This window comes from Stegodyphus dumicola, chromosome 12 (assembly GCF_044657685.1).
Source record: "Stegodyphus dumicola isolate Sdum_Otavi_A_Nest chromosome 12, ASM4465768v1".
NCBI classification, from domain to species: domain Eukaryota; kingdom Metazoa; phylum Arthropoda; class Arachnida; order Araneae; family Eresidae; genus Stegodyphus; species Stegodyphus dumicola.
In genome coordinates this window covers 95,813,275-95,825,449 of record NC_140779.1, presented here as the reverse complement: position 1 = coordinate 95,825,449, position 12,175 = coordinate 95,813,275, and the positions used below count along the sequence as shown (strand labels likewise).

The 12,175-nt window shown below is 30.2% G+C and overlaps 1 protein-coding gene across 4 annotated transcripts in view; it reads right to left on the bottom strand.

Moving 5' to 3' along the window:
- Positions 1-12,175, bottom strand: part of LOC118183193 (uncharacterized) — a 116,104-nt gene that overhangs the window by 36,881 nt on the left and 67,048 nt on the right. For all 4 annotated transcript variants that reach the window (XM_085806702.1, XM_035352659.2, XM_035352662.2 and 1 more), the window contains 4 exons: positions 10,278-10,427; positions 7,596-7,702; positions 7,096-7,218; positions 2,780-2,881 (listed from right to left, as the gene is read on the bottom strand). In XM_085806702.1, the coding sequence (XP_085662828.1) occupies positions 2,780-2,881; positions 7,096-7,218; positions 7,596-7,702; positions 10,278-10,427 (482 nt within the window). The remainder of the gene's footprint in view (positions 1-2,779; positions 2,882-7,095; positions 7,219-7,595; positions 7,703-10,277; positions 10,428-12,175) is intronic.

The following is a 12,175-nucleotide window of genomic DNA, read 5'->3' as shown; positions in this document are numbered from 1 at the left end:
GGCTACTCGTTTTTTAGTTATGCGAGATACATATGTACAAAACATAAGTGCATTATCTGCAATCTAAAAGTAATGCCGGGTTTCTTTAGTCATACATTTGTTCCTGAATTCCTTAAAAACACCACAAATATAAAAAGCCACTTAAAAGTGGGTTTTATTTACCCAGTAAGGCATGGAATCTAATCTCTGGGACGTATGTGCCCATTAGGACCGAAAGGATTTAAAAGTAAACCCTCAGCAATGAAGTTGTTCATAGAAATGTTAATGTAAACACCAAACCACAAAAATTTCACCATTTACTTAGCAAATTTTACTTTTCTTCTCATAATAAAACTATCCTAGTGATAAAGAATGATTTCACTTGGGTGGATACATCAACAGTCATAGCATTAACAACTGGATTGCTGAAAATTCACAAAGTGTTAAGTTACACTCTATTGAGAGAAACTATATGCCTTTTTTTTGTTAGTAAGTTCAATAATTAATAATTATTATATAGCTTACCTTGAATTTTCATCAACTTATAGTAGTTACCTGGAAAATTGAATTTTATACAGTAAAAAGACTCAATTGAATAAGATTTTACTTTATTAGCTATCAGAATTGTTTATGTGTTTTTTTTTCTTCTCTTTTTTAAGATCAAATACTAGTCGTTTGGTTTTGCACTTATGTAAAAGATGTGGTAATTGGCAGAGTGCACAAGGATACCACCTTAACTTTAACTTGTTTTATGAGCAAAAGTTTTGTTAATGGATTCTACTGATTTGTCTTGAATATTATAATTTCCCTTTACGCTTTGAAGGCTTCTAGTTTGTTTTTCCAAAAACGAAAATTTTTCGTTTTTAAAGATGGAAATGTTTTATTCTCTAGCCTTACTTCCCACTTTATTTTAAATGAATCTTCTAGCTTATCTTGTATTGCAGATATCAGAAGAATTTTGCCTAACTGATTGCATTCTGAACCAAGTGTTTTAAAATTCTGAATAACTTCATTGCAAGTATCAATTATTGATCGAGTGGAATCAGATGTTGGTTTTACAAATTTTAAATTAAATAATTTTCCCAACTGAGAAAACCCTAATTCCCTTTGGTTATCATATCTGTCGAGTAAAGAGAGTGCGTGTGTAATTATGGCAAAGCCTCGAGGGCTATCTGCCTAACGGGAGGGATGGCTTCGTGGAGGACTTTCTAAGGGAAACTGGCTCGTATACACGTTACACATGGGGAAAACCATGAAAATGTCCATGCAGCCAGCCCATTCGTGGGATTCGAACCTCGGACCGAACTACCAGTGTTCAGCGACTTTACCGCTCGGCCGCTGGTGGGCCCACTGTTGAGTAAAGTGTCACAAGAATTTTTATAATTTTCAGAGGTCATTGCGAATCCCCTAATAAATCTTGCAGCATCAGATAAAACTGCACTTTGAAGATGTTGCAATTTTTGAATGTCAGTTAAAGATGCATTAGAATCAACAGAACTTAAAACTTACCCAGCATTCAAACTGGCCAGAAAACGTTGGAAGATTATACTTCGGAAGCTTTATATTCACATAGGATAAGGCAGATTTTACAGTCTTATCATCATCGAGCTTGACCAGAAAACGTTGGAAAATTATACTTCGGAAGCTTTATATTCACATAGGATAAGGCAGATTTTACAGTCTTATCATCATCGAGCTGTGATTCTTTACCAAACAAATTTAGATATGTTTCTATTTTCACTATTCACCTGCCAAATCCTGAACCCCAGACAAATTTTTAAACTCATTCTTCATCAAAATCTATCATCATAGAATATCTATAATAATATTCCTCAAGCTTGTCATGATATCTTTGCAGATTTGATTTTTATGTAAGAATTTTCTATAAATTTTCTGATGTTAAATCATCGTCAACAGTTCTAGCAAACCTTCCAATTTGCTTGATTTGAGTTTGATACATTAATGGACCTGATGATTTCCTTTTTGACATATTTATTTTACTTTAAAGAATAAAATTACAATAGTTAGTATAGATGTCATGCAAACTTCAAACATATATTTAAAAAATGTATAATAGAAACCAGAGTTTAAGAATGAATTTTACATGAAAATACTTTGAATACAACTAAAATTTCCTTATAGTTTTTCATTTACAGCATAAAAATGCATATATCGATTTTTTTTTTGTAAACCAGGTAACTTTAATGGAATACTAGAATTGGATTTTAGGCTTTCAATATAAAATCCTCACTGGTGGCTCCAATGTTTTGAATAAAATTGAATTGAATAAGATTTTGACTTTATCAGCTATCAGAGTTGTTTACATGTTTTTTTCTTCTTTTTAGCATTGAATACTAGTTGTTTAGTTTTATTTTATCTGTTGCCACAAACACATGGCAAAATTTTAAAATACATTACGAATCAAACATTTGGCACGAGGGGAGCATCATCCATAGGAAAGGATAAAATAAGGCATTAACATTTTTAAAACTGAACACCTTTTACAAACAGAAAATTACAGCACAAGTTTTTTGATACAACTCTTCATTCAACTACATATAGATAGCCATTTGGTAATGTTTTGCTACATATCAATTGCTACATTTGCAATAAGCTACATATCAAACAAACATAGCAATAGGAATGCTTCACAGATTTTTTAAAACTTTTTCCCTATATCACGACACTATACTGTCTGAAGTAGTCAGAACACAGTGAGGTAACAAATTAATATTTAAATCATCCAAGTTATTTCACTGAACTAGTTTAAACTTAAAAAATTTAACATGTTAATACATACCTGAATATTGATATCAAAATATCCAGTATTATATAAATATTGAGCTATTTCCAGAAAGCCATTTCTAGCTGCTATATGTAGAACTGTTAATCCATTTTCATTCTAAGATGGAGAATATATATGCAATTACATTAATAAGCGGGAAAAATTATTCATGCTTTTTTTAGACATTCAATTTAAAGCAATGGGGAAAATGCAAAGATTTAGTGAATGTGGAACACATGACAGAAATTTAATTAAAAAGCTGAAGAAATTTTGCAGATAATTTCAATAGAAGAAAAAGTTAATGGAATAGTCAATGGATCAATAACAATCTTTCATCTAATTAACCATACATTAAATTTCATCTCTAAACTGTTCATTTTAATCTTAATCTGAAAGATATATCTCTGAAAAAAAGTCTTTTGATTTGAAATAACAGCTTTCCATTAAAGTTTATTGATAAAGTTGACCAAATTTCTACTATTAACAAAAACATATATAGTTATACAGGATCATATAACTTATATTTGAAGGCTCATTCTTGATTTCTTAAAAATCCTTCAACTTCTGATCTCTTAAATTAAATTCAGTTGCATAATTTTTCTACTTATTTTGAAATAAAATTCATAATTCTAGATACTGCTAATGTTATTTAATTAATTGACAAAAATCGAATTTTACTATTTTTAATTCAGATTTACACCCCTTTAGCCAAATATTCAGATATGAAGTTTTTCACCTTTCACATTCTTCAAAAATAATTAACAATGTAAAAATTCATTTGATTTTTTTTTTCACAAACTCAAAAATATATCACTTTACATGCTTTAATAACATGAAACATGTATTTTTTTATAAAGGATAATTAAAAAATTATCTATTATGAATTCAATTAAAAGCACTACTCAGATCATTAGGAAGTATGGATCATGAATTCAATCTTCTTATTGTATAATTTAGAAACATGTAATAACTTCAATTTGAGAACTATACGAAAGACTTTCCTGTCCATCACCTCACACATACTCAAATCTTATCACTCTGGTAACTCATTCTTCTTAACAGATTATGAAATTTTAATTTTTTATAAACTCAAAATTTACTGAAAAGTACTCTAATTTCAAACCCATTAAGGTTTTTAATAAGTATTTAATTGCTGGAAATTAATAGGTATTTAATTGCTGGAAATGAAGGATTTTCTTATCTTTTATCACTTATCAAAATTTTTAAATATTCTTCATCCAATATAAAAGGTGCTTTATGTATTAAGAACAATTATCAATCAACTTAGAACAATCATAGCAACTTACTAGTTGTCTGCTTTTCTTTCTTTTTGTGCTTCTATTAGTCACAACATAGCTCAATTTTAAACAGTTTCACTTCTATATTCCCCCCCCCCCACCACCACCACAAAAACAAACAAACAAACAAAAAAAAAAAAAAAAAAAAAAAAAAAAAAATTTGCTTTAGCTCTCAAGTCTATACAACTATAGTATCAGTATAGGAAAGCATACAATGGCCAGATTTAGACAGAACCAAAATTTCACGTTAAAGAAACATGAACAACAACCAAGCTGAAATTAACAAACATTTCACCGCTAATTTCTTAATAATTACAGGAAAATTCCTCTTAACCAACACCCAAATATCTAGATATGATATCAAAATAACAGCACTTTGGAAGTATCAAAATAATGGTACTACTTTTGAAAGTCTAGATTTAAATCCAAAATTTAGGCCTATGAGATAGAGAAGTATGTAATGGGTTGATGACTGTATCTGAACACTTGAAAGTTGAAAACATTCATGTGATGTTTCTGGAGCTCAACTTTACAGAGTCTTATCAAACTAATGAATGAAGAAATTATCCAAAAGATGAAGACGAACTACCAACTGCCTTTTATGCATACATGTGTGAACTTTGAAAGTAATGTCTATGATTTTCAGATAATTCACAATGAACAACACCATATCTACATTGTCTCTATCCTATTAAGATATTAAGAACATTAGTTTACGTTACTAATGGCAAAAATTGTAGCTCTTGATCATATTTGTAAGCAACACATAAAGTGACAAAGATTATCTTGGTTTTAAAACATGTCTGATGCTCATGTCAGATATCTTGGAATTACTTACATATTCAGAGAAGATTAATATTAGTGAACAGGAGATGCAAGTTTAGATGGATACAGCAAATTCTGTTCCTACCACATTTTCTTGAGATGACAATGAAATAATCAAATATTTACTAGGAAGGAAGAATATGGTGATGAGAGGAAGGATAAAGATAACATGCATAGCAAGAAAGTTAAGTGGTACCTCGAGATACAAGCACCTCTGTACATGATAAATTCGAGATACGAGGAAAGTACGAGAGAAAAATGTCTCTAAATACGAGCATCGACTCGAGTAACGAGAAATGAGCCAGGCTTTTAGTATGTGGCGCCATTTTCCGATCCGGCTGGACTCAGGCGTCAGATCACTCGGTGTTCTTTGATCTACGTGTTTATATGCTTAGAAGTAAATTCTTTAGTACATTTAACGTGAAAATAATTATTTCACGATGCCTCCCAAGAAGACTGTTGCCTCAGACAGTGCTGCAAAGAAAAATAAGGAAGCCATGACTGTTGAAATTAAGAAAGAAATCATAGGTAAAAAAGTGTTGTGTAAGAGTGATGGAATTGGCAAAGACTTACAGCCTTTCAACATCGATTTGCACTATTCTGAAGAAGCAGGAAGAAATTAAGAAACTTGGTACAGCCAAAGGAGTTACCATTACTTCCAAGCATCATCCAAAACTCCTAGATGTTGAGAAGCTGTTGTTGGTGTGGATTAATGAGTAGCAGTTAAAAGGTCGGTGTAGGAAGCTATCATAAAGGTTAACTGTGACTACATTATTTACCAGTGTTATTTATTTGAAAAATTGATTTTTATGTTGATATTTTTTTTGGGAGAGGGTGCAAAACAGATTAAGTGGACTTTAATTATTTTCAATGGGGATGCCTGTTTCTAGATACGAGAAATTCGTTATACGAGCTCAATGCTGGAACGAATTAAACTCGTATCTCAAGGTTACACTGTACTTGGAAGGAAACTCATAAAAAATTGCAGACTTTTGTAAAATTTCCTGAGAAATGTTCATCTTCTGTACACAATGTTATGAAGCTCTACTGCACAAGCAGTGAATTTTTAAAACTATGGTGACAATCTTATAAACAAGCAGATATTCAAAGTTATATGGCATCATACTAAGAAATTCATAATTTTAATGCAATAATAAATAGTGCAATTTATAAATGTTTTTAATTTTGCTTTTCTGAAAGATAAAAATCATATTATGTGTTTTTATTTTAAATTATCTGTGTTATTTTCAGCAGTATTTATTTAACTTTAGCCAACAGATCAAAAACACTATCAAAAGACTTTGTATGCTGCAATTCCTATAGACGGCATCACAAGACATGATCAAGTAAGATCTAGAAATATATATTCAATTATCTTTAAAAACTTCTTATCTCAAATTGGTACGGTCCATTTACCGACAATTTAAATTAACTCTACTACACTAGATTGCTAAAATTACACCCCCCCCGAAAATGGAACTGGATAATCCGATTTCCACACTGAAGAAAATTTGCCAATTTCAGCTGATGAATTTAATTTGTTTTTATCATTCAGGTAATTTTAGTCTTTTATACCTTTAATTTGGAAATGTCTCCCACCACACACATACAGTGCACGGCAATAAACATATAATGTGAAACTTAGACCAGATAAGATGGTTAATACGAAAAAATTTTGGCCTGCAAGAAACAAGATCCAATCAGACCAAATGCTCATTGCCCTTAAACTTATGATGCTAAATAAATAAAAATGATTATGAAAAATTATAGAATGACATAAGGTCCTATTATGTACGAGGCTTGTGGGCAGTAATCTCGCCTTGCTAAGAAAGGATCCTAATCTTTGAAATGCATTCTGAAGAAAAATTTTTTCAAAACAAACTGACCTATTATTTTATTACAATATTAAATTAAAACAATTTTGCCTTCATTAAAAATTAGTGAAATCATATATTTATTTGTATTATAGTACTGCAAAAAATATTTTTTGCAATTAATATAAGACAGCACAATAATATGTTTTATATCTAGTTCGTTTTAAATAAATGGATTATTAAGCATATTCTACATTAAGGTAAAATACGAGAATAAAGTAACATATTTTACACTTCTTGAATATCAAATATATACCTACAAAAAGAAATTATATCAAAATAAGAATACAGAAAGTTTTATTAGAGCAAGTGGGAAAAAAATAAAAATAGTTACCTTTGTATCAGTTTGTGCTCCTGAAAGAACAAGATAACGAACTGCTGATATTTGATTTTTATCTACAGCTACCATAAGAGGAGTTTCTAAGTCATCATTTACAGTATCTATTAATGCACCAGCCTGCCATCAATAAAAACTTAAATTAATTGAATAAATGATCTTTTAAAGAAAAACAACTACTTAAATATACATATAAATTAATTTTGATCAAAGAAAGAAATTATTATAACATCATAGCTCAAATTATTATAATATTTTCTAAAACAAAGATTTTTGTTACAAAACATAATTATGTACTCTAATTTCATCAATCAAATTAATTTTTTTAATTAAAGCATCTTACATCTTAAAAAATCATTAAAATGAGAAATCAATAAGGTTTTGAGCACTGCTTTGTGTATATTGCAATTATTTCATAATTTTGTCTTTCTTTATCAAGAGATAACTTTTAATACTTTTACTTCAGTAAAAAATAAATAAAACGTTAAGACATATACCTGACATAAAATATGAATGATTCCAGTGAAACCATGATGGGCTGCAACATGAAGAGGAGTAGCATTCTTGTGCATTTTAAACTTGTGATTAGGATTAACGCCATTTGCTAAAATAAAAATTATATTTGTATCACATGTAGGCATAAATTTATTATACAAATTAGACATGATTAAATACTTTCAGTTATATGCTCTCAGAGGCTATTTTTTCTTAATAATTTCACTCTATTATGTTACAGTTTTTATTATTAATTCTTTAACTGATTTCATGTTATGCTGGACACCAAATTTTGAACCATATTATTTTTCTGTAACCTATAAGTTACATAAAATAAAGTACCGGGAAGAGTATGAAATACATTTTATTTACATATTTGTAAAATCACAAAGAGCAATTAATACTGTTACACAACCCCATTTCTTTCTCCCTCTCTCTCTTTTTTTTGGGGGGGGGGAGGGAAGATGAAAATGAGTCAGACTCAGCAACTGCCTATTAATAGCAAGCTGGATATCTGTTACAGTTCTCTAAAAAACATGACATTTTGCTTTAATGAAGTTTAGAAAAAGTTTCAAGATTAACATCTGATAATGCGTTGGCAAAAGAAGATACTTACTTCTTTTGCTTCTTTGGAACTGTTCTATAACGTAATTCCATAGAGGAAAAAAATGCGTTTAATAATAAATTTCAGCATGTTTGTAAATAGCACAACTTTTCAGTGGTTTCCAAAGAAATTATAAATAAAAGAGAATCAAATGTGGTTTTTCAGGGCAGTAGAAGCAAAAATTTATACTGAAAAGTTTCTGTATTGCTTTTGAAACAACATATAAATTTTTATTTCCTACAATGTTCTATCAAGCACTGCCAACTGAAGTGATGATTATTTCTGAACAATTTTATTTTGGGGTGAAATCATATGCAGTTAAGAGCCAATTAACATAGTTTTGGTATTTAGTTATAGAAGTAAACTTCTGAATGCAATTAACGTCTGACATAAGGCACATCTTAAATGTGTGATATATGCTTTTTTAGCTTGTTAAATAATATCAATAAAATGTATTGTGAGTAAAATTTTTCTTCATATGTTTGCTGCCACTAGCATACAAAATACTAGTTGCTCCTGTAACAATTAAGGAATATTTCATACTCTAAAGAATGGTTTTGATAATGCTACTAATAAAATCTCGAACACTTTGAGGGTATAATTTTTTTACTTCTGTTATGTATTTGGACAAGATAACAATGCTATTTAACAGTTAAATATTAATATGATTACTATGCTATTAAAATGGAGTGACCTGTATTACATAAGCCTGGAGTTTAAACTGATAATAGCTGCAATTTGTTTTTCAAGAAAGATTATTAGTTTCCTCAGTTATTGATTCATTTTCTGTGTTTATGAGTTCAAGGATTACTGCAGCCTAGTATATGAATGTTTTAGTGTCATAGTGGAAGAGGGAGATAGGAAGTTGCTCCTGATAATAAACATACATAAAGAAAAAGTTAAAAATAAAAAGTTAAACAGTACCTCAATATTAATAATGCAGAATAGTAAGACACAGCAATACATATTTATTGGAAATGAGATTTAATATTAAAAGCTAAGCTAAAAAGGTTTAAAATGTTTCACGACAAAAAATATGACTGAATAATTTTATAAACAATGGAAAGATTAATGCATTTTTTAATCCTGCTCTATCTTCCTTGTATGAAATAAAGGAAGTATTGTAATCACAAAAAATTTCCAGTATCATATTTCAGTGAAAATATCTATTTTGACAGCACTTGAATGCATTTGAACAATGTTTTGCCAATGTTTTGTATATACAGACAGAATAAAGGACACTTTCCCCCCAAAATGGATTGTAAAATAAATTCAGAAGAGATTTTGTCTTGATGTCTGCGCCTTGCATAATTCAAAAACACATAGTCTCAGAATGTTGAAATTTTGTATATGTGACTGCTATAACATAAACCTTCCTTTTTAGTTGCAATTGGCCGCATTAAATACATATATATATATATACCCTCTCTGTTACCTTGCTTGGTGAACTCGGTTTTTTGTTCTGATATGTTAGTAAATTGTGCATTTTTTGTTTTAAATTGAATTATGTTGTTTTTATGATTAGGTTAAGGTTTTTATGTCTTTAATTATGTATTGTAGAATTATCAACAATTTAAAAGTAGTGCAGCTAACCCTAATAAATATGCTATTTGTTTAAATTTGAAGCCTCTTGCTACAACAGTGAATTCAGTTTCTGCACCTTCAGTGTCTTTTCGCTGAGTGGGACTCAGTTTTGTGCACCAAAAAATCTGCCTTCTTTCTTGCCTGATGGCTAGATTGTTTATTTTTGCGTAGACACTCTTAATTTTAATCGTAAAAATTGTTTTTTTAAACTGTATTTGGTATTTTATGTTTTGATGCACTTTAAAATTTTTACGTTTTTATGTATTTTTGCCTTGCCGCGACGTGAGAATTGAATTAATTGAATGAGAAATATAGCTCTAATGAATTTTGGGGAAATAAGTTTAAATGAAATGCAGCACCCTCAAAAAGTATAATTTGATAAGTCATGTGGTGTCCACATCAGATTTTTAAACTTAATCATTAAATATATTTTTTAAAAAATAAACACTGTTATAAAATCCTTTATTAAAATAAAAGGTAAAAGTTCAAGACTCACCTATAAGATGTACTACTTTTTTCACATCTCCTGTTTTAATAGGATTATACAGACATTTTCCTTTTGGCCTCAGGTGCAAGGATTTATCATTGGCTAAAGCATCAATCATCGTTTGAAGATCATGACTTTCAGGTACAAAGGGCATTTTCTCTGAAATGTTTTAATTATTAACACAGAAATTAAAACAAAAATTTATATAAACCATAAATAAGAATGAGGTGGATATAAATAAATTCAATAAAAGTTTTCTTATTTACTACCTTCTGTCAGTGGTAATAACGTGCATTAAAAAGTAATTAAAAATTACAATTTAATACTTAACTCATTTGCTATGCATATTGTTGTGGGCAATGGGCAACTGGTTCAATGATCTCTCTCTGAATGATTATTTTGAATACATGAACAGTTTATTATAAAATAGAATTAACAATTAAAGGAAGGGAGAAATTAACAGTTTATTATAAAATATTAATTACAAACAGCAAATAAATAACAATAAACAGCTTAAGGAGAACAAAGATATTAACAATCCTCCTTTGTTTGCGAGAATCCTCAGTACTGTTGACATGCTTTACAGGCCAACAAACTTTTTTACTGGCATTCTGTGCCGTCATCACTTTAACTGCAAGTATTGGAGCACTTTTGGACTCTCTGATTATCTGCCCAAACCACTTGCAAAGTAGTCAATCACTGATGACTAATTTTTTGTTAGGAAAAACTGCAGCCATTTTACAAAAAAGCGATGCACTGAAAATTGCTATATAAAACAGCAACAAATTAATGAATCTAAAAACAAAACAAGCAATTAAAATGAAAATTACCTAAAACAGCAACAAATTAATTAAAAAACCACAAGAAACATCCATAATAAAATGTCCCCCTGGGCTCTTCTCCCATGTACACACTCTGACATGTCTTAACTTAAAAAATTAATAAATAAATAAAATACTAATAAAAAAAAGCAGAGTATTGCACAAATTTGGAAAAAAGCTACTAAAATAATCACCTCAGAACAGCTCATAAACTGCTTTTGAGCTGCAAGATTTCTATAATAATGTTATATAAGAAATAAATAAAAGCTTTTACTTTAAATGAAAATGAAACTAACCAATATTTACATTTTTACAGCCAGTGGCTACTAATTAGCTATTTTTAATTTAGTTAATTTGTCACTGTTTTATACAATTTTTAGTGTTTGATTATGATTTTCTTTTATGCATGCAACATTTACTTTTTAATTAGCAGTGCAACATCTTACGCTATTCTATCGACCACCAGGAAGTTCTGAGAAAAAGAATGACCACCTCGAAAGTTCCCACGGAAAGAGTATTTCTTTCATGAATTCTTGGAAAGATGAAGTGACTAGCAGTCACAAAGCAATCTCAAGTTTTTGCTCCTCTTATAGTTGTTTGAAGGGAGATACTGTTCCGTTCACTTTCATCTGTTTATAGGTGCATTGTCTCAGACCACCTGGTTGGAGTCCCCAGTTGGAACCGAAAAGTTCTCATGGAATTTTTCCCAGGCTGTCTTCATCATATTCAGTTTTTAATCAAGTTTAATCAAGGTGCTCTCACCAATCAAGAGGCGCTTCTAAAAATTACAGACAAACGAGGATTCTAGAATTTTTCCGACATGCGCAGGACAACTTGAACATAAACATGGAACACAGTTCCAGAGAGGGAGGAGAGCTCACTCTCCTCGAGTGAGAGTAAGTTGCAGTAAGTAGAAAGAGAAACCTTCTCTCATTTCTTCCCAGCTCGGCAAAGAGTAAATTTTTGTTTTGTTCTGCGTAGAGCTATATTAGTATATTTGCGAAGAGATTTAGTACGAGGTAGCCGGGTTCGCCGCTACCTTATGGGAGAACATCCTGCTCAGAACCAGTTCAGACCGGCAACCAC